The following is a 24,394-nucleotide window of genomic DNA, read 5'->3' on the forward strand; positions in this document are numbered from 1 at the left end:
ACTTTGATGCTGGGAGGGATTGGGGGCAGGAGGAGAAGGGGACCACAGAGGATGAGATGGCTGGATGGCATCACTGACTCGATGGACGTGAGTCTGAGTGTACTCCGGGAGTTGGTGATGGACAGGGAGGCCTGGCGTGCTGCGATTCATGGGGTCGCAAAGAGTCGGACACGACTGAGCGACTGAACTGATTAGGCAAAATCTATTTTGAAGGTGACATCTCATGTCAATTAGTTCATTGTTGTCATTGTTGTCTAGTTGCTAAGTCATGTCTGACCCTTTAAAATCCCGTGGACTAAAGCACACCAGGCTCCTCTGTCCATGGGATTTCCCAGGCAAAAATACTGGAGTAGGTTGCCTTTTCCTTCTGCAGAGGATCTTTCCAACTGAGGGATCAAACTTGCTTCTCCTGCATTGGCAGGCAGGTTCTCTACCACTGAAACACCAGGGAATCCAATTAGTTCATACCTAAATGAAAAATTAGGTCAAACTTATAATGTTGTGAGATTCCACACAAGCCGTATTTTTTTTAATGTAAACAAAACACACATCACACTTGGAAATGGACATGATTTATCAATTATTTATGATCCTCAGAGGTGATTCCCAAATACAAAGCAGAGATACCAATATCTAAATATAATGTGAGAAGAAATAAAAGGGATTAGCTGTAGTAAAAGGAAGTTCACCGAATTCCAATATAATAGATTCTATTCTACCAAGTTAAATTTCAGTACAAAGCTGAGCTCATTTAACTCTCTAGACAGTAACTATTCTCAAGCAAGCAGCCACATTTCCTTCTCTGGCACTTCTGCAAGCGAGCACTGGATGTCAGTGCAGATGAACACAGAGATACAAATCAAAAAAGATGCATATTCGACTTACTGCTAAGGCAAAGGCAGTAGCCGTTTCTGCCAGAGAGACCAATGCAATTCACTCTAATGTCCTATGAGCAAACTCGTTCTGTAAGAACACCAGGATATTTGAGCTGGAAAAGTAACAAGGATCAACAAATCTGACTACCTTACTTTGAATATGGGAAATATAAAGGGCAGATCTACTCCTCAATCTAGCCAAGTCAAGGGTAGGCTGGCCACGGATTAGAGCTGGCCGCGTCATGCTGCCAGGGTCACACTAGGTGTCGGAAGACTGCATGGCAGGCAGAGATTTCCTGAATAATCTTTCATTTGGGATTAAATGCATTCACTGAGATGATGATTTCAATAAGAGAAATAACCAGAAAAGCTAATGGTGTTACAACACTTTTGCAAAACAAACAAACAAACTTGTTCAATGTTTGGAATTATCTAGGTTATTATACATAATATGAAAATTTTATGTTAAACTGATCATACTAAACCATACTTAGTTGAGAGTTTTTATTCAAATACATTAGAAGCATATACTCCTTTATCAAATATCAAACTGAACCCATTCAAGACAGATTAAGAGATCACTATTTATGGAGTACTCATTTTACACAGAACATGTCACTGTCTCTAGCTTTAGGAATTTTAATATACACATTATATCTCTCATTTCACAATAACTTCAAAAAGAGAGAGAGAGACATCAAATTTTGTAGATAGAGATTCAGAAAATGAGACAGACAAAACATAGTCGTGCCCATAAAAGTGGCTAAGAAGTCCTAATGATGCTGGTTACTGGCATTTTCTCCCAGTGGTTTCTTATATAAATAGTCTAAAGCAGGTGTGACAAATTTTAACCTGCAAGTCAAATCTAGCCCAGCACCTGATTCATACAACCTGTGATTTAAGAATGGTTTTTACACTTTCAAATATTTGCAGGAGGAAAATTGGAAGAATAAAACTTCACACTTCACAAAGTTGTATGACATTCAAATTTCACTGTCTGTAAGGTTTCATTACCACACAGCCACACGCACCCACGGTTTACTATGTCTGATTTCCTGCTACAACAACAGGGCTGAGTAGTTGTGACAGACTGAGGGGCCACAAAACAGAAATATTTACTACCTGGCTGTTTAGAAGACTGACAGCCCTGCACTGGAACCCTAAAACTTCAAAGAAATGCTCTGTATAGAGAAAGAGCCCTCTCTTCATGCATCTCAGTGTTTCAGCAGCTTTGCACTGAAAACATATGTACGTCCCTTTGGCTGATCTAGGTCATAATGGCTGGCTGGTAACATTCAAAGTGGAAAGTGGGATTATATTGATGCTGGTGGGAACAAAATATGCAAATATACTTACAAGCCAATAAAAGAAACAGCCTGACTTTAAAAACATAAATAAATAAAAATGGGAAAGGGGCAAAAGAAATCAATTCCCAAGAGAAATACAAATAGATATTAAAAATATGAAAAGATATGCACCCTCATTAATAAACAAGTTTATGTTTACATGACATGACTTTTTTCACCTGTAAATTTAGAATTGATTTAAAAGATTTTTAACAATTTTGTTGGATAATCCCACTTGATGAGACAAAAAATGAGTACAATCTTTCAGGAAAACTTTTTAAAATACCATTCAACATATCAATGCATATCCTTTGATCCAGAAATCCCACTTCTAGGAAACTTTCTATAAATATATGTTAGAATAAATACATAAAAATACATGGAGTGGTATTTGATCTCCAGCATGTTTTTCATAGAGAAAAATTGGAGGGAAAAAAAGTAAATGCCCAAAAGCAACAGCTTATATAAACTATGATAACTTTATATAGTATAACCCTTTTATAAAAATTGTTAGTAAATCTTTATATACTAACATGGAATGAAAAAAAGATGCAATATGTCAATAAATATAAATATATATATACACACATATACATATTTGCACACACATTGGTACATATATTTAAGGAGGATTAACTTTCACTGTGCAGAAGCATGATGGCAGTGACGGACCACGCAAAAGTGAGGCCTCAGAGAGGAGCTATCCCACGTCAAAGGAGTGGCGTCAAGGTCAGGAGGGGTGACCTCATCCAAGGTAAGGAGCAGTGGCTGAACTTTGCTGGAGCGGCCGTGAAGACATACCCCACGTCCAAAGCAAGAGAAACCCAAGTTAAGACGGTAGGTGTTGCAAGAGGGCATCAGAGGGCAGACACACTGAAACCATAATCACAGAAAACTAGTCAATCTAATCACACTAGGACCACAGCCTTGTCTAACTCAATGAAACTAAGCCATGCCCTGTGCGGCCACTCAAGACAGGTGGGTTATGGTGGAGAGGTCTGACAGAATGTGGCCCACTGGAGAAGGGAATGGCAAACCACTTCAGTATTCTTGCCTTGAGAACCCCATGAACAGTATGAAAAGGCAAAAAGATAGGATACTGAAAGAGGAACTCTCCAGGTCAGTAGGTGCCCAATATGCTACTGGAGATCAGTGGAGAAATAACTCCAGAAAGAATGAAGGGATGGAGCCAAAGCAAAAACAATACCCAGTTGTGGATGTGACTGGTGATAGAAGCAAGGTCCAATGCTGTAAGAGCAATACTGCATAGGAACCTGGAATGTTAGGTCCATGAATCAAGGCAAATTGGAAGTGATCAAACAGGAGATGGCAAGAGTGAACGTTGACATCCTAGGAATCAGTGAACTAAAATGCACTGGAATGGGTGAATTTAACGCAGATGACCATTAAATCCACTACTGCAGGCAGGAATCCCTTAGAAGAAATGGAGTAGCCATCTGGGTCATCAAAAGGGTCCAAAATGCAGTACTTGGATGCAGTCTCAAAAACAACAGAATGATCTCTGTTTGTCTCCAAGGCAATCCATTCAATATCACGGTAATCCAAGCCTATGCCCCAACCAATAATGCTGAAGATGCTGAAGTTCAACAGTTCTATGAATACCTACAAGACCTTTTAGAACTAACACCCAAAAAAGATGTCCTTTTCATTATAGGGGACTGGAATGAAAAAGTAGGAAGTCTAGAAACACCTGGAGTAACAGGCAAATTTTGCCTTGGAGTACAGAATGAAGCAGGGTAAAGGCTAATAGAGTTCTGCCAAGAGAACACACTGGTCATAGCAAACACCCTCTTCCAACAACGCAAGAGAAGACTCTACACATGGACAACACCAGAAGGTCAACACCAAAATTAGATTGATTATATTCTTTGCAGCCAAAGATGGAGAAACTCTATACATTCAGCAAAAACAAGACTGGGAGCTGACTGTGGCTTAGATCATGAACTCCTTATTGCCAAATTCAGACAAGAAGAAATTGAAGAAAGTGGAGAAAACCACTAGACCATTTAGGTATGACCTAAATCAAACCCCTTATGATTATACACTGGAAGTGAGAAGTAGATTTAAGGGACTAGATCTGATAAAGTGCCTGATGAACTATGGACGGAGGTTCATGACATTGTACAGGACAGAGGGATCAAGACCATTCCCATGGAAAAGAAATGCAAAAACCCAAAATGGCTGAGGAGGCCTTACAAATAGCTGTGAAAAGAAGAGAAGTGAAAAGCAAAGGAGAAAAAGAAAGATATAAGCATCTGAATGCAGAGTTCGAAAGAATAGCAAGGAGAGATAAGAAAGCCTCAGTGATCAATGCAAAGAAATAGAGGAAAGCAACAGAATGGGAAAGACTAGAGATCTCTTCAAAAAAATTAGAGATACCAAGGGAACATTTTATGCAAAGATGGGCTCGATAAAGGGCAGAAATGGTAGGGACCTAACAGAAGCAGAAGATATTAAGAAGAGGTGGCAAGAAAACATAGAAGAACTGTACAAAAAAGATCTTCACGATCCAGATAATCACAATAGTGTGATCACTCACCTAGAGCCAGACTTCATGGAATGTGAAGTCAAGTGGGCCTTAGGAAGCATCACTACAAACAAAGCTAGTGGAGGTGATGGAATTCCAGTGGAGCTATTACAAATCCTCAAAGATGATGCTGTGAAAGTGCTGCACTCAATATACCAGCAAATTTGGGAAATTCAGCAGTGGCCACAGGACTGGAAAAGGTCAGTTTTCATTCCAATCCCAAAGAAAGGCAATGCCAAAGAATGCTCACACTACTGCATAATTGCACTCATCTCACACGCTAGTAAAGTAATGCTCAAAATTCTCCAAGCCAGGCTTCAACAATATGTGAACTGTGAACTTCCAGATGTTCACTGCTTTTAGAAAAGGCATAGGAACCAGAGATCAAGTTGCCAACATTCGCTGGATCATGGAAAAGCAAGAGAGTTCCAGAAAAACATCTATTTCTGCTTTACTGACTATGCCAAAGCCTTTGACTGTGTGGATCACAATAAACTGTGGAAAATTCTGAAAGAGATGGGACTACCAGACCACCTGACCTGCCTCTTGAGAAACCTCTATGCAGGTCAGGAAGCAACAGTTACAACTGAACACAGAACAACAGACTGGTTCCAAATAGGAAAAGGAGTACGTCAAGGCTGTATATTGTCACCCTGCTTATTTAACTTATATGCAGAGTACATTATGAGAAACGCTGGGCTGGAGGAAGCACAAGCTGGAATCAAGACTTCTGGGAAAAATATCAATAACCTCAGATATGCAGATGACACCACCCTTAGGGCAGAAAGTGAAGAGGAACTAAAAAGCCTCTTGATGAAAGTGAAAGGGGAGAGTGAAAAAGTTGGCTTAAACCTCAAGATTCAGAAAACGAAGATTATGGCATCTGGTCCCGTCACTTCATGGGAAATAGATGGGGATACAGTGGAAACACTGGCTGACTTTATTTTGGGGGCTCCAAAATCACTGCAGATGGTGACTGCAGCCATGAAAGTAAAAGACCCTTACTCCTTGGAAGGAAAGTTATGAACAACCTAGACAGCATATTAAAAAGCAGAGACATTACTTTGTCAACAAAGGTCCATCTAGTCAAGGCTACGGTCTTTCCAGTGGTCTTGTATGGATGTGAGAGTTGGACTGTGAAGAAAGCTGAGTGCTGAAGAATTGATGCTTTTCAACTGTGGTGTTGCAGAAGACTCTTGAGAATCCCTTGGACTGCAAGGAGATCCAACCAGTCCATCCTAAAGGAGATCAGTCCTTGGGTGTTCACTGGAAGGACTGATGTTGAACCTGAAACTCCAATACTTCGCCACTTCATGCGAAGAGTTGACTCATTCGAAAAGACCCTGATGCTGGGAAAGATTGAGGGCAGGAGGAGAAGGGGATGACAGAGGATGGGATGGCTGGATGGCATCACCAACTTGATGGAGATGAGTTTGGGTAAACTGTGGGAGTTGGTGATGGACAGGAAGGCCTGGCGTGCTGTGGTTCATGGGATCTCAAAGAGTCGGACACCACTGAGCGACTGAACTGAACTTTCTACTGTATATTAATATGTCAATAACTGAATTCTTCAAACTTCTTTTTTTATAACAAAATTATGAAACTGGATACTAATATAGATATTTCAGATTATAGTGTAAATTTATTGCCTGTTTCCAGTTATATGTAGAGATTTTATAATACCAAATTCATTTATACACATGGATCAGTACAGTAATGTTAAGCTGCATAATGTATTTTAGATTACTACCACCTTGGGTTAGGGCTTCTCTGATAGTTCAGTTGGTAAAGAATCCGCCTGCAATGCAGGAGACCCTGGTTTGATTCCTGGGTCAGGAAGATCTGCTGGATAAGGGATAGGCTACCCACTCCAGTATTCTTGGGCTTCCCTGTGGCTCAGCTGGTAAACAATCTCCCTGCAATGTGGGAGACCTGGGTTTGATCCCTGGGTTGGGAAGATCCCCTGGAGGAGAGAAAGGCTACCGACTCCAGTATTCTGGCCTGAAAAATCCCATGGAGTCCATGGGGTCGCAGAGTCAGACTCCACTGAGCAACTTTCACTTTCACTTCACTTTCACCTTGGGTTAATTCAGTGTGAGATTTTAAACACTTTTATATAATCTGGGGAAGTACCATGGTATCCTTCGATGGGAAGTAAAAGGCTCTTCTATGAGTACAGGAGTTCCAATTTTGACTTTCATTTCAATTGAAAGCAAATACTTCCTCATCTTTTCCATTATTATTTATATGGTACTGGTTACATTGATAGGAACTTTATACTGTTGAGTTTGATTCAAAAGACATTCCGTAAGGAGATGACAAATGCTTCGTTCATTTCCATTTGGCAGGCTTCTAATTTCTAATACTTTTCCTTACATATTTAACTCTCTCCTGATAATACTGCTGTGAACCAATTTATGTTTTCAACTGAGTACCTCACTTTGAGACAAAGAGATTCACAAATCCATGAAAGTGTATTATGTGTGTGAAGTCGCTCAGTCGTGTCTGACTCTTTGCAACCCGATGGACTGTAGCTTACCAAGCTCCTCTGTCCATGGGATTTTCCAAGCAATAGTACTGGAGTGGATTGCCATTTCCTTCTCCAGCGGATCTTCCCGACCCAGGGATCGAACCCAGATCTCCTGCATTGTAGACAGATGCTTTACCGTCTAAGCCAAAGTGGATTATACCTCTTAGCAACAAGAAACATCCAGCTCAAAAACTCCAGAATTTGATAAGCACTCCCACACTCATCCTGTCTCTGGCAGTCGGAAGAAAGAGGGCCTGGTTCCAAGCGGGAGGCTCTGGAACCAAACTGTGTGGGTTTGCAGAGGGCTTCAGTTGCAGGACTTTGGGCAACCTGCTTAACGCCTGTGATTCCATTTTCTCATCTGTAAAATAGGACAGATCTCTGAGCTTTTTCTAAGAGTTCAGTTCAGTTGCTCAGTCATGTCCAACTCTTTGCGACCCCATAGACTACAACAGGCTAGGCTTCCCTGCCCTTCACCAACTCCCAGAGCTTGCTCAAACTCGTATTCAATTTGGTGATGCCATCCAACCATCTCATCCTGTCATCCCCTTCTCCTCCTGCCTTCAATCTTTCTCAGCATCAGTGTCTTTTCTAATGAGTCAGTTCTTCACGTCAGGTGGCCAAAGTATTGGAGCTTCACTTCAGCATCAGTCCTTCCAATGCAGGACTGATTTCTTTAAGAAAGACCACATAATCACTTAGAACAGTGCATCTAGTGTGATTTCATTGGTTTTGACTAAATTCCTTTGAGCTTGATGAGATTTTAAATGTTTTGTTTAGGAACCTGCCAAATCATAATAATTTCCAGGACCTTTCATGGCATATCTTCTTTGATTCTCTCCTTTAGTCGGTTATTCCCACAGGTATAGAGTATTCCATTTTTAATTTCACTTAACAAGAAACTTACTAACATAAACCATTTGACAAACGTTATTCAAAGCACTTGGCAAACATTCAAACATTGTTATACCCTTAACAACCCAATGAAGCAAATGCTATTATTTATTTTCATTGTTATGAGGGGACAATGGATTCATAGAGAGCCTAAGTAACTTGACCAAGGTCACAAGAAAAGTAAGTTGGAATATAAGGAAATGAACCCAGGCACTCTGGCTCGTGAGCATTGCTCCTGTCCCATCACAGCCTCTCAGATGCAGCATCAAGGCAGAGGACCCTCCCCTAGGTGGGTACTAACACTGCTGTGAACTAAGAGACCACTGGCTAACATGTACGAAGCACACAGACATAAAGGAGTCTGTTGGATATTTCCTATGGTCAAACATTTTGAAACCTATATTTAAGAGAAGATACTTCTGTAACTCTAGAAATGCCACCATAAATCAGTTCCCCTTTTGAGGTTTCCCACTCTTTGGCATTTTGAAATTTGACCAAAAAGTGATTTCCAGTTTTCATATTATGAAACTAACTTGTACAGCATTTCCCTTGTTTAAACTGAAACTATCACAAACCTGCATCTAAATAATGGATTTGGAGCCATCAGGAAATTTATACTTAATTACATAGGTCTAATTTCTCTATTTAAATTTTTGTCTAAGTTTGTTTTCATTCTCTACTGAAGCAAACAAAAGGATATATGTTTTAATTATGTTCCATAACATTAATAAAACTCAAAATCTGTATTTCCAAGAAACAATTTATCTAAGTCAAACATCAATTTTTCTTTTCTTTTTAAATTTATTTGTTTTAATTGGAGGCTAATTAGTTTACAATATTGTAGTGGTTTTTGCCATACATCGACATGAATCATCCATGGGTGTACATGTGTTCCCCATCCTGAACCTCCCTCCCCATCTCCATCCCATCCCTCAGGGTCATCCCAGTGCACCAGCCCTGAGCACCCTATCTCATGCATCAAACCTGGACTAGCGATCTATTTCACATATGATAATATACATGTTTCAATGCTATTCTCTCAAATCATCCCACCCTCGCCTTCTTCTCCCACAAAGTCCAAAAGTCTGTTCTTTACATCTGTGTCTCTTCTGCTGTCTCGCATATAGGGTCATATGGTCTAAATTCCATATATATGCATTAATATACTGTATTGATGTTTTCCTTTCTGACTTACTTCACTCTGTATAATAGGCTCCAGTTTCATTCACCTCGTTAGAACTGATTCAAATGCATTCTTTTTAATAGCTGAGTAATATTCCATCGTGTCTATATACCACAGCTTTCTTATCCATTCTTCTGCCAGAATACCAACTTTTCAAACTGTGCCACCACAATGGTAGTTTCAACCCAAATTATTTGGCATCCTATTCTCTCAGAAAAATGTCCAGTGGGTTACTGAATTCTCAGAATTCACCGAAAATGCTCGATCAAGCCAACACAACGGTCTAGTCCAATCCTGTGGTAAAACTCACAGCAAGAAATATGAAATGAAACTCACCATGGAGAACTCCACATTACCTCATAAGATCTCCTGATTTCCTCATTCACTTTATCTGGTGAGGAAACATTTCTTCATAGACAACTACTTTCTCCTTACAAAAGCAGCAATTACGTCCTTTCAGAAATTTTACAGAATTCGGCTCAAGGTTGATGAAATTCCTGAAATCTTTAGCACTTTGCCAAGTCACAAATACAGGAACAGAGTTCCAAAAATGGCTTTCCCATAAGTAAAATAGTGTATTTCCATTTAAATCTGCAGTTCGTTCACCAGAGCAGTTGAGTAGCTAACATTTTTTTCATGCTTCACATGTAGTCAGCACTATTCTAGGCATTCATCTAAGTCTCTAAACACCGAAGTATGCAGTATTATTAAACCCATTGTACAGATGGGGAAAATGAGGTTCAAAGCTACTAAATCATTTGTCTATTATCTACTACCTAGTAATACGTGATTCTGAAATTCTAACCCCCAAAATCTGGGTCTAATAGGCCTTGACTCTTAGAAAATATATCACTTCATCTCTCAAAGGCTGAAAGACCAAACAAAAGATTAAGATAAATGTCTATAGAAATCATCAGGTCATCCCAATGAACACGTTTCTGAAAAGAACAGTCTATAAGGGTGCATGCAGATGATGACGCTGTCTGGTTTTAGAGTCAACACTTACTCTCCTATAGTTTAAGGCTATTTTCTTTACAATTTCTCCCTCCTGTTATTATAAGGCATTCAAAATTTCACTCAACATGCAGAGAAGATAAACTGCAGGAAAGTTATTATATGAGAAAAATATAAAAATGACTGCAACTGAACTGATTTATTTAAACCATAGTACATTAACAGTACCTAAGTTTAAAATAAAGAGGTTCCTTATTAGAGAACCCCTCAAAGGATTACATATGAAGAGGTTCCAATGGATCTCACTGCACACGTGAAAATGAGGAAGGAAACTTGGTATAAGAAAGCAGAACAGCATTTGCTTCATATGCCTTTCATGGGCTGAACTAATGACTGCCTCGATCGATCGGAAGACACTGAGCTGAGTTTTCTTCCAAACAAAGGTGAATTTCAATTGTTATTATGAGTGGCTTGCTTATAAACAGTAGAATATTTTCAAGAGGGAAAAATGCTTTAAGTTTAACATTCTATAAACCGTAGATTATAAGCACAGGAAATGACACAGTGTACAGCAGTGCAACATGGATACTTTTACCTCTCCGCCAGTTTTATTTTACTGCCAGGTAATTAAAAGTAGAACCTGTGAATGGGGTAGAGTCTGTTATTTGGATTTCATCAGGGTGTGAAAGTAATGGGACTGTTAATTAAGTACCAAAACTGTACTATGGGCTTTAAAAATGCTAGCCAGAAACAACATGTGCTTTCTCAATGGATTTATTAAATGTGATGAATAAATTTAAGGTGCAAACATGCTGCAAACCTAAAGTCTGTTTTTAACAAGGAGCATTTTGAAGTCATGAAATGCTTCTTGTTTTACTTTGTGTATATGTTTTTTTAACAGATGACACTGGAAACCACGAACGTGACAGGGATGAAGGGCTTCAACGGGTCTGAGCGGTGCCCCCGAGACCTGAAGACGGCACAGCTGGTGTTCCCGGCCATCTACACTATTGTTTTCTTCATGGGCATCCTGCTGAACGCTTTGGCCCTGTGGGTGTTCATTCATATTCCCAGCTCCTCCACCTTCGTTGTATACCTCAAAAACACTTTGGTGGCTGACTTGATAATGACGCTCACGCTTCCATTTAAAATCCTCTCCGACGCTCGTCTCGGACCCTGGCAGCTCAGAGCCTTCGTGTGTCGTTTCTCTGCTGTTATCTTTTATGACACCATGTACGTGGGCATTACACTGCTGGGGCTCATAGCCTTTGACAGGTTCCTCAAGATCATCAGACCTTTCGGAAAATTCTTCGTACAGAAACCTGCTTTTGCAAAAGGGGTCTCAACCCTCATCTGGCTCTTTTTGTTCCTCCTCTCGCTGCCAAACATGATCTTGAGCAACAAGGAAGCAACACCATCTTCTGTGAAAAAGTGTGCCTCCTTAAAGGGTCCTCTGGGGCTGAAATGGCATGCAGCAGTGAATTACATTTCCCAGTTCATCTTCTGGACTGTTTTTGTCCTAATGCTTCTCTTCTATACGGTTATTGCAAAAAAGGTGTATGATTCTTATAGGAAGTCCAAGAGTAAGGACAGCAAAAACAACAAAAGGCTAGAAGGTAAAGTGTTTGTTGTCGTGGCTGTTTTCTTTGTGTGTTTTGCTCCGTTTCATTTCTCCAGAATCCCATATACTCACAGTCAAACCAACAGTAAGACTGATTGCCGACTGCAAAATCAACTGTTTCTAGCTAAAGAAGCGACTCTCTTTTTGGCAGCAACTAACATTTGCATGGATCCCTTAATATATATACTCTTATGTAGAAGATTCAGAGAGAGGCTACCGTGCATGAAAGGGAGGCAGACTGCAGCATTCACTCAGGAAAATCATACGAGTCAGTCGGACAATATAACCCTAGGCTGATAACCTTATCATGGTTAACTATTTATTGATGAGACTTCAAATGACAATTTACTTGGAAATCAAACCTAGGCAAAGAAAAAAAATGGATTAGAACAAAAGTTGTGTTACTTTTTACTATACTGGTTTATAGAAAGGATCATGCCAACTTTAATTCCACTGTAAGCTATTCATAAGCAGAATAAAGCCTTAGCAAGAGAAAGCACAACAGGAAGCAAATGGTGGCCACTAGAAGTCACCTTTTCAAGAGCATTCACTTCCACTTTGGAAAAGGTGTATTATGGGGAAATGTATGTTTCTAAAACACCTATTTTTTTTAATATAAAAAAATATATTCCTTCACTCTAAAATGCCTCTTCAAGCATGTAATTCAAACAACACTACTGCTTTCATATCCCACTTGCCAATTTAAAAAAACAAACAAACAAAAAAAACCGACAACTTGCAAGTCCTTTGGTGAGAACTGAAGCTAGAGGTTGAAATGGATGCTAGATGGAAAGCCTCTGGGGAGTAGGTCAGAAAGCCCTTTGATACCAGATGAAGGTACTTCTCCTTACAATTACAAATAGCCTCTGCCCCAGTATGCCACTACACCAGAGGAGGCACGAGCAGCGTTATGAAGTCATATAACATACCGGAATACATCCTGCTGCTAAGTTGCTTCAGTCAAGTGTGTACAATTCAAGAGTAAGAACACTGTATTCTTAAGTCTTTGGGATCCTCCCTCTGCCCAGCAGATACTCTAACGGTGGTGCAATGTTCCACCTATTCAGCAAAGCCTTCCAGCACCTCCGCGCTCTTTCCTCACATCTCTGGTTGAAAACAACTACTTCTCCCACATCTGGGTAGAGTCTCAATGCAGATTTCCTATAGTTAGCAGTATTCTTGAATGCATCCTCCAATGATGGTCAGGATTATTTAAGAAAGGCAACATGTTTTAAAGACAGAAATATGCTATGTTTTCTTGGTATCGCCCGTGATACTTTCAACAGATAATAAATTACTAATATTTTAAATAGAATATGTCATTATGCCATTTCTCGGTATGTATATAGACAGAAATGCTGACCCACAATCAGTGATATCCATACTGGGAAATTTTTAGAGGATGATGACCTATTTGTACTTATATATCTCTGCATTTCCCCAAATACTTTTGTGGTTAAAAAAAAAAAAAAAAACTTAAAGTATGTTCATCTGCAGTTGTGGGTGCTGATTTGTGCCTTCTAGATAAAATGTAGAAAGGAGTACTTATGCTCTGCAGATATGGCAGTAGCTCCAATACAAACATCACAATGTGAAGCCCACATCTTCTTCCATGGCCCCAAAGAGCTTAGCACTTGCCCGAACTTTCTAGCCTTCTCTCTTAACTGTTCTTCCATCCCTGGAACTCTCTTATATAAGTTTATAACTATCAGAAAATGCCATGCTCCTATTTTACCCCTGTGTCAATGAACTTGTAAATTTCCCTTTGACTCACCAAGAAAACCTTTACCCATCCATAGAACTCTAAGTTGCCATGACTCAGTCCATGATATCTCATCTGGCTAACTTCCCAACATCGCCCCAAACCCGATCACTCCCTCATCTGTATGTTGTCATACCTCAAATATTGTAATGATCACACTGCTTTGCAATTACTGATTCACAGATGTATCTACTCCTTTAATAACCTATGTGCACTTTTGAGGGCGGAGAGTGTGGGCGATTGTGCAATCAATAAATATTTGATAAAATATACCAAACCAAACTACCTTTATTTTTATATACCAGAAAAGCAAAAGGGAAGCCAATTCTCACTGACGTTTTACTTTTCAAAACATAACATAAATTTCTTAAAATCTCAAGCTCTTTTTAGTTGGTCTCCTATGCATGTACACAGAAGCCTGGGAAGCGGGGGCGTTCTTGGGTTCACTAGTGAATGACCAGGAAGGAAGGAGGATTACTGAACAGTACATGTATAGCTTGAGGGCCAATGTCTATCATCATTTCAATTTTAGAGCCACTGACAAAATGCTTAAGCAATGTACTGTTGGTTTTGGTTAAATAAAATTTGTAACTGTAGCATATCACAATCAGCAAAACTCTTAGAAAGTACTTTGAGTGCCAGATTTTCATTTGCAAAAAGAATTAAGTCATAATGACTATTAGAGATGCCACTAAATCCATGTTACCTTTACTGAGTACATTATGTGATCATGAGCAGACTCTAATAATGTATTATAAGTAACTGCATCTAAGCCACCCATCAAACTAGGCTTGGTGATATAACCCATGTATATTTTGCATCTAAATAGTTTCAATATACACTGAATGGATATAGACAAGAAATATATTTTAGAAATACCTTTCAAGATAAAATTTCAGTAGCAAATCTGTCCTCCAGAGATATTTATTTTATATTCCATTATCGTAATTACAGTCAAAAGCAGAGTACCTGAGGTATAGAATGAAATAACCTACCAAGAACTTAGAGAAGAGTCATCATAAAATCACATTCACAAAATGAAAAGCAAATACCTGAGAAGAACTTCCCAAACTAGCAATCACAAATATTAAAATCTAGAAGACTCACAGAATGGGGCACTATACCCACAGTCATTAATGACACAGAAGACAGGTGGGGGGGAAATAACAGCTTTGGTAAACTCCGTAAGCCCATAGCACAATTAAGGGTTTTTGTAAAAATCTAAAATGTAAATATTTATACTGAATAAGGCCTTTCAAATACCCCTTATGCAGGGGAAGTAGGAGAGTATATTGCCCCGACACAGAATTATTCATCGGAAACCAAGAGAAAGCACTGTAAAGGGGGAAGGAAGAGACAGAGAAGCAGCGTGAATTCCCAGCTCACACGAGTTAGCTGGCTGATAAAGTGATGGTGACATCAACATAAAATAATTGCTCAATTCAGTCGTGTTCAAATCATCACCTCATACATTCCAGTTTCATTTAAATGCAGCTTGTTCCATAACTTTCTAAGGTCTTCTTTCTAAAATTCTCTCACCATCTCCCTGGGTAAACTGTATTCCTCCAGTAAGTTAACAGATCAAAGTTCACATATAGTTAAATGTCACCAGAACAAAGCCTCCAAGCAGAGGAACCCATACCCAGTTGTGTGAACAGCTTAGGAAGCACATATTGAAAAGCAGCCCTAGTGTGGAATTTACACACCATTTGAAGTGCCGAAAAACAAAACACAACACTTTAAACTTTACATGGAGCCAAACATAGGTAATATGAATATAGTACATGTGTGAAATCAGTAGTCAAACGTTAACAGGTACCAGAACCAGCTCTAAGAGTAGATCACTAGGCCTGCCCCCATTGTTTGATTCACTAGGTCTGGGCTGAAAACTGAGAAGAAGTTTCCAGGAGAGGAAATAAGGATGCTATCAATTTGGTCCACATATTAAGAATCATAAAACACAGCACTCTTGGACACGAATGTCCAACGGTTGGATCTGTCAACAGGAGACAAACTCAACTGTTATTAAGGGAGCAGGGCACATATAGGGTGACAGGCAGTGACATGAACTATGGATACCTGGAAAGTTCGTGTCCCACTGGGGGGCAGGCATCTACTATTCAATGCCAACTGTTGGCACAGGAGGGAATTTGGGCCGAGAGTTGCTAGCTGGTAGCCACAGTGGTGGTAAAATCAGCACCAGCAACAATAAAACCAGCACACATTATCTTCTATTTACTATGCACCAGGGAAGTGTGTCAAGATCTTTAAGGATACTGTTTGAGTTAACAATCCCAGGAAGCCTATCAAGTACCATGCGTGCACACTCTGCACACACAACTCTGCTCTCCCATGGACTGTAGCCCACCAGGATCCCCTGTCCATGGGGCTTCCCAGGCAAGAATACTGCAGTGGGCTGCCATTTCCTCTTCCAGAGGATCTTCCCGACCCGGAGATCAAACCTGCCTCTCCTGCACTGCAGGTGGATTCTTCACCACTGAGCCACCTGGGAAGACCTATCACGTGCCATAGTTATTGCCGACTTAGATATAAAGAAGCTGAGAAACAGAGAAGTTAAGCAACTTGCATGGGGTGAAACAGCTTGAAAGTAGCAAGGATAAGACTAATTCAGACTCCGGTTTCTGAGCTTAACCGTCTATTCTTAACAACTATCAACCACAGATCACTGAGGAGCCTGGTAGGCTACAGTCCATGGGGTCGCAAAGAGTCAGACACGGACTAAGCGACTTCACATCACTTCACTTCCATAGCCACTCCCTCACTCCCTGGCCCCAGAAAAACAATACATCATGTGTGGGCCACAGCAGCCCACATACTGCCGGCTATTTATCCTTGACTTCGAGGCTAACAGGCACCTCCCAGGACCTTACATTCCTTTACTATGTGTGTGGCATATCGCTATGTATGACCTTACAAGGATTATTACCTTTGTATTTCTCACTCTATCCCAGGAGATGGACACTACAGGGCTCCCTGAAGGGGGGAAAACAAAAAAGAAAACGGAGGCACAAAGTGAACAGATCCCTTGTGCTGGTGCCCACGACCCCAGCACCAGCAGAGACAGAGCTGGGACAGACACCCAGCGGGTGGCCTCCAGACCACACCTGACGGAACAAGCCCAGTGCCTCCAGGGGTGACCTCAAGCCCCCACTGTGACAACGATAAGGAGGGGGCTCCCAAAAAGAGAGGTCTCAACACAAAAGCGTTTCGACAACCTCAGGGGTCTGCACAGCTCCACCACGAGTCCCCAGAGACCTGTGGGGGCCCCTCCGGCCCTTAAGAGGAGTAACATCACAAAGCGTAGGATGGCTGATTCATTGAGCCCACTAACCCTTCGTCCTGTGCTTCATGCAGGGGTCCTGGCCTCTCTGGAGGCCGCACTCAGACCACCATGAATAAAAATGTGGAGCGCAGAATATGCGTAGTCACTCAGTCGTGCCCGAATCTTTGCAACCTTTTAGACAGTAGCCTGCCAGGTTTCTTCGTCCATAAGATTTTTCAAGCAAGAATATTGGAGAGGATTGCCATTGCCTTCTCCAGGGGATCTTCCCCACCCAAGGACTGAAGCCGCATTTTCTGTGTTTTGGGCATTGCAGCAGCTTCTTTACCTGTTGAGCCATCAGCTCCCAGAATAACAGACAGAATTAGCTCACCAAAGCAGCTCGGAGGAAAAGGCAGCTAATGCCAGACGGAGAAAGTTAGGAAAGGCTCGGAGGAGGTGGAAGTGTGAGCTAGGCCCGGATGAAGACCCAGGGCCTTTGAAAGGAGACCCTGCAGCACTCAGAGCAGTTTGGAGGAAAGTTCAGGGGCTTGGGCACTGAGCTGTGGTCCAGTGAGAGGGGCCACGGGGCCCAGGGAAGGAGGGGCTGTTCAGGCTGATGAAGCATGTGTGGGGGTGGGGGATGAGCCTGAGAAGCAAGCGTGGGGCGCCACAGTACAGCACTTCAGGATTGTTGGGGTGCTTGGAGTTCTCTATGAGACACTGCAGGCGGCTGAAGTGAAGATTATGTTCTCTATGCTGTGCTTTAGGAAAATCAATTTGTTAGCAAGACGATGATTCTGGATTAATAGGGCCACTAAGGCCAGGAGATCAATTAAAGAAGTCTTTCATCTATACACTGTTAAGAGCCAAGTGGAAAGAAATCTGATATGGACCTCAGAGACATTTTCAGAGAGAGAGAGGTTTTGAGTCCAACACCAAAGGAGAGAAGGGGTTTCTATATAAAATGTATGTGATAACTATGCAAAATGTATTCTCAATGGGGTCCATAATCACCCTTGTACTCCATCCCAACCAAGAATCATTGCTTTGAGGAACATTAGCTTGGGTGATGTGCAGTACCATGAAGGTATATTGAATAGGAAGTACCAGTGAGAGCTGAGTCAAGGAGTCTACCTAGTGGGGGCAAAATATGGATCCAGGGCTCTCAAGACAGAGCTAGATCAGAAGCTGTGGGAATAATCTTTTCCAAGAAAGGGAGAAAATAAGGAATGAGCTATTCACCCCAGAGGCCATGCTACCCAAGTCTCACGGACAAAACAGACAGAAAAAAAGGAACGGTGCCCAGGACTGGATCGATGAAAGACAAGGAGCAACAAGACATTCCCTGGGAATCAAGGAACAAGAGAGATTCAAGGAGGAAGTGATAGTCCACAGAATCACACACTCTGGGGAGGTCAAATGTGATGAATGGACAACTGTGAGGTCAGTGGTCACTCGAAGGAGGAGGTGGGTGGAGCCCCAGTTTGTAATGGGAAGGCAGGGACGACAAGCTACTCTGGCCATGAAGGACGAGTCAGTTGACAAGCATTGCAAGGAGGAAATAAGGACAGCTGTTAGATTAGCTCAGCTTTTTCCAAGCGTTCCTAAGAACAGCTGGAGCAGCTTCTTCCCATATTTCTCATGCAATGCACAGGAAAGATGATCCACCTAAAACGGGCAACACAGCAGGGGCACAAATCGCATGATGGGTGGAACCATACGACCAAGAAAACCAGCTGTGGCTAGAAAACGGTTGTGCCAAAGTGTCAAACCCACGGTCCTGGTGTTTCTGATCCCCAGCCAGCACCCATTCTAGTATAAAGTGCAGGGAGAAAGGGATTGGGGATCACCATTAAGTGACAGGCATGTGAGGGGAGAATATGGGGAAGAGTAATTAAACAGAAAGGAAAAATGAATGAAAAAGGAACTGAATTTCAGACTCATAGTAGGTAACTCGTGCTCACTCACTCAGTCACATCGGACTCTTTTTGACCCTATGGACAGTAGGCCACCAGGCTTCTATGTCCATGGGACTCTCCAGGCACAAATCCTGGAGTGGGTTGCCATTTCCCATGCCAGGGGATCTTTCCAACCCAGGGATCGAACCTGCATCTCCTGCATTGGCAGGCACATTCTTTACCACTGAGCTACCTACTAAGCCCCATGGCAGGTAAACCAATGATTTGAAAAACTCAAAACTTCACTCAGCATGCGAACATTCACCTCTACTGTAATAAAACTTAATAGACAAATGTAACATTCTAAAGCATCAGTTCACTTCAGTTGTTCAGTCCTGTCTGACTCCTTGTGACTCCATGGACCGCAGCACGCCAGGCCTCCCTATCCATCACCAACTCCCAGAGTTTACTCCAACTCATGTCCATTCAGTCCATGATGCCATCCAACCATCTCATCCTCTGTGGTCCCCTTCTCCTCCTACTTAAACTTTACCAGAATCAGGGTCTTTTCCAATGAGTTAGCTCTTCACATCAGGTGGCCAAAGTATTGGAGTTTCAGCTTCAACATCAGTCCTGTCAATGAACACCCAGGACTGATCTCCTTTAGGATGGACTAGGTGAATCTCCTTGCAGTCCAAGGGACTCTCAAGAGTCTTCTCCAACACCACAGTTCAAAAGCATCAATCCTTTGGCACTCAGCTTTCTTTATAGTCCAACTGTCACATCCATACCTGACCACTGGAAAAACCATAACCTTGACTAGCTGGAACTCTGTTGACAAAGTAATGTCTCTGCTTTTTAATCTACTGTCTAGGTTGGTCATAATTTACCTTGCAAGGAGTAAGCATCTTTTAATTTCATGGCTGCAATCACCACCTGCAGTGATTTTGGAGCCCAGAAAAATAAAGTCAGCCACTGTTTCCCCATCTATTTCCCATGAAGTGATGGGACCGGATGCCATGATCTTTGTTTTCTGAATGATGAGCTTTAAGCCAACTTTTTCACTCTCCCCTTTCACCTTAATCAAGAGGCTCTTTAGTTCTTCTTCACTTTCTGCCATAACGGTGGTATCATCTGCATATCTGAGGTTATTGATATTTTTCCCAGAAATCTTGATTCCAGCTTGTGCTTCCTCCAGCCCAGCGTTTCTCATAATGTACTCTGCATACAAGTTAAATAAGCAGGGTGACAACATACAGTCTTGACGCACTCCTTTTCCTATTTGGAACCAGTCTGTTGTTCCATGTCCAGTTTAACTGTTGCTTCCTGACCTGCATAGAGGTTTCTCAAGAGGCAGGTCAGGTGGTCTGGTATTCCCATCTCTTTCAGAATTCTCCACAGTTTATTGTGATCCACACAGTCAAAGGCTTTGGCATAGTCAATAAAGCAGAAATAGATGTTTTTCTAGAACTCTCTTGCTTTTTCCATGATCCAGTGGATGTTGGCAATTTGATCTCTGGTTCCTCTGCCTTTTCTAAAACCAGCTTGAACATCAGGAAGTTCACGGTTCACGTATTGCTGAAGCCTGGCTTGGAGAATTTTGAGCATTACTTTACTAGTGTGTGAGATGAGTGCAACTGTGCAGTAGTGTGAGCATTCTTTGGCATTGCCTTTCTTTGGGACTGGAATGAAAACTGACCTCTTCCAGTCCTGTGGCCACTGCTGTTTCCCAAATTGGCTGGCATATTGAATGCAGCACTTTCACAGCATCATCTTCCAGGATTTGAAATAGCTCAACTGGAATTCCATCACCTCTACTAGCTTTGTTTATAGTGATGCTTCCTAAGGCGCACTTGACTTCACATTCCAGGACGTATGACTCTAGATGGGTGATCACACCATCGTGATTATCTGGGTCGTGAAGATCTTTTTTGTATAGTCCTTCTGTGTATTCTTACCACCTCTTCTTAACAGACAAATTTGGCCTTGGAATACAGAATGAAGCAGGGCAAAGGCTAATAGAGTTCTGCCAAGAGAACGCACTGGTCATAGCAAACACTCTGGTCCAACAACACAAGAGAAGACTATACACATGGACATCCGCAGGTAGCCAACACCGAAATCAGATTGATTAAATTCTTTGCAGCGAAAGATGGAGAAGCTCTATACAGTCAGCAAAAACAAGACCGGGAGCTGACTGTGGCTCAGATCATGAGCTCCTTATTACCAAATTCAGACTTAAATTGAAGAAACTGGGGAAAACCATTAGACCATTCAGGTATGACCTAAATCAAATCCGTTAAGATTATACAGTGGAAGTGACAAATGGATTCAAGAAACTAGACCTGATAGACAGAGTGCCTGATGAGCTATGGACGGAGGCTCATGACATTGTACAGGAGACAGGGATCAAGACCGTACCCAAGAAAAAGAAACGCAAAAAGGCACATTGGCTGTCTGAGGAGGCCTTACAAATAGCTGTGAAAAGAAAGGAAGTGAAAAGCAAAGGAGAAAAGGAAAGATATACCCATTTGAATGCAGAGTTCAAAGAATAGCAAGGAGAGATAAGAAAGCCTTCCTCAGAGATCAATGCAGAGGAAATAGAGGGAAATAATAGAATGGGAAAGACCAGAGATCTCTTCAAGAAAGTTAGAGACACCAAGGGAACACTTCAGGCAAAGATGGGCTCAATAAAGGTCAGAAATTCTAAGGCATAGCAATAGAATATTCAACTTTATTTTTTAAATTCAGCTTAAACATTATATGCCTGTATGTGATCATACTTAGTGGTATTCATCTTAAAGAGTTTTATCTAAAACATATCTGCATAGTTTCATAGTTATAAAAAATACTAGCTTCGTGCATTAAATTTATATCATATCCATATCATATTACTCTATGCTTTTCATGCTTTTTATTCTATTTACTTCTATCACTGACATTTCCCGTAGCGAAGGACGCCTGAACTCATGAGCGAAGCATTAACCTGAATGCCATGACCCTGCGGAGACCACTCCACTTCTTAACCCACATAGCCTGGCCTCAGCTTTTACACCTTCCCACAGTATCGCAATCTGGAATAAGCTAGTCCTGATTTCCTCCTTTTCAGAAGAGAAAGCTATCAAGAAAGAATATAAAAAGTATTTCAAGTATCACCATGACATCACTAAAGGAAAACTAAGAGCTTTCTAAGGGTAACCAAAACATTATTAACGACTTTGACTTTCTAGTTGGAATTCATAATCATTTCAAATTTACATTCACAGAAATTACTGCTATTCATATTCATTTATACACTCTCCCTCTGCCCTCTGATCAAAAACAAAAGCAAGACGAAACAAACAAAAAGTGATACTGTTTACTAAGCACCAACCAAGCTTCAAACACTGTAGGAATTGTCCTACAGATTATCCCATTTACACTTTACACTCTTACAAGGCAGCCATCTTTCAGAAGAAGAAACTGAAGCTCAGATGTAATAATGACTTGCCCGAAAGCTCCTAAGTGGACAGGCTGAAGTTCACAATGGAATCTATAGGACCCCCAGTTATGGGGCTGTATGTATCAGTACGGACAGCATCCCTCACAACCAAGACTTCCAAAATGAGGAGCTGGATCAAACACAGCACAGAATAGAGTATCAAATACGAGGGCAGGAGTCAGATGCAGGCGTATCTCCAGATTTGTCTCCACACCATCCCTTCCCTTTAACTGACCATTACAGATGAAGCTCTCATGCCAGAAAAAGGTAAGCAGCTTCCCTTCCCTTTAACTGACCATTACAGATGAAGTTCTCATGCCAGAAAAAGGTAAGCAGCTTCCCTTCCCTTTAACTGACCATTACAGATGAAGTTCTCATACCAGAAAAAGGTAAGCAGCTTTATTTGAAGCAGACCTAACAGATACAAATCATTTCAAAGGACAGATTAAACACAGTAATTCAAACACAGGGACCTAAAGATACCAATCTCAGTGAGGACAACATTAAAGGGTTTGTAATAACTATACTCAGCACAAATCTCAGCTACTGACTAGATGGGAAGCCACAATTACAGTGACTTTTGTACACAGAGATGGGACAGGAAGATCTGGTGATTTTACTACAATCCTTGTTGTATGTTCTGTCTACATTCGAAAGACACGGGCATTCCAGACATATAGTATGAACTATGTTTCAAGTAGACCCCTGCTCCTCTTTGTTTTCTAAGAATGGGATCGAGTACTGGGAAGAATTTGGAGGCACTTTATGTGTGTGTTTTCCTTTAAGAAGAAATGGATACATCAAAGATTATAGAGACAGAGAAAATTAGACAAAAGTTCTGTGCCTATCAACACTGAAGACAGGAACATTGAGCCCGGGGCCAGGCCAATGCAGAGAAGTCAAATAAAGGGAGCAGAGAGAAAGCAGACATATGCAAGGGAGAAATGACTAGAAGACCAAGGTAAGCCTTAGCAATCCATTTGCAAATGGCTCAGGTTCAATCTCTGGGTCAGGAAGATCCCTGGAGAAGGGAATCTTCAGTATTCTTGCCTGATTTTCCATGGACAGAGGAGCCTGTTGGGCTACAGTCTACGAGGTCACAAACAGACACTAAGTGACTTTCACTTCACTCATACTAAAAAGTGAGGAAGCAGAAATAGCCTGAAGAGTTTATCCCAGGATTTAGGAAGATTTATCAACATCACCACCTATTGTCATTCCTCTAAAGGTATTAGAAACAGTCTCCCCTTGAGTCCTTCTGTCTCTTTAAGAACATATTTTAAAAGATTACACAGATCCTTTTCTAAAGTTCACTGACAGAATCCTAGTTTTGCAGAACAATGAAGCCAAGAAAATTTGAATCAATTGTCCAATATTCCAAAGCAAAAGTGATTCTGGAGTCATGAACCAGGTCTCTGTCCAAAACAAGAGTACAGATGTTCATATCTTATTTCAAGTTTTTAAACACCAATGTAGATTTCGGATTAGTATGTTCAAAAGTCCTCAGAAACATTTAAAAGTATTTCCATTTAAGTGTCCCACAGGCTGGACCTAGCAAATACAGAGCAAACCAATTTTTAAAAGCCAAAGAAATTAAGGAAAAACAAAGCAGAGAGACTGTTCTAAAAAGTAAAAGAATAAACCAGTAAAAAAGAAAAAAAAAAATGAATGCAATGTGAAACTCATTAGTTTCACACCAAAATATTATAAAGAATGTTACTGGGAAATAGCAAAATTCAGACTAAACATTAGAATTTATTATTGTTTCAGAAGTAATCGCTTGATTGATAATAGTGCTGTGATTAGTAGGAAAATACCCTGGTTCTTAGGAAATACATGCTGAAGCAGTTAGGGCTGGGGCACCAGTCATAATGACTTCAACTTCATATAGGTCTCCCTCAAAATTGTGTGTTGAAGGGAAGGGAAAGGGAAGGATGTGAAAACTACCAATATGAAAACATAAAATTTCCCTGAACTATAATTTCAACTTATCTGTAAGCTTAACATATTTAAAAGTAA

The 24,394-nt window shown here is 41.0% G+C and overlaps 2 protein-coding genes across 3 annotated transcripts in view; one reads left to right on the forward strand and one right to left on the reverse strand.

Moving 5' to 3' along the window:
- The window catches only part of MED12L (mediator complex subunit 12L), a 353,727-nt gene that overhangs the window by 91,913 nt on the left and 237,420 nt on the right, over positions 1-24,394 (reverse strand). The window lies entirely within an intron of this gene.
- On the forward strand, positions 10,718-12,436 carry P2RY13 (purinergic receptor P2Y13). Its single transcript, XM_068984842.1, has 2 exons — positions 10,718-10,773; positions 11,232-12,436. Exon 2 carries the CDS (start codon positions 11,232-11,234, stop codon positions 12,246-12,248), a length of 1,017 nt encoding a protein of 338 aa, XP_068840943.1. The 5' UTR covers positions 10,718-10,773; the 3' UTR covers positions 12,249-12,436.

This window comes from Capricornis sumatraensis, chromosome 1, assembly GCF_032405125.1.
Source record: "Capricornis sumatraensis isolate serow.1 chromosome 1, serow.2, whole genome shotgun sequence".
Classification (NCBI taxonomy): Eukaryota; Metazoa; Chordata; class Mammalia; order Artiodactyla; family Bovidae; genus Capricornis; species Capricornis sumatraensis.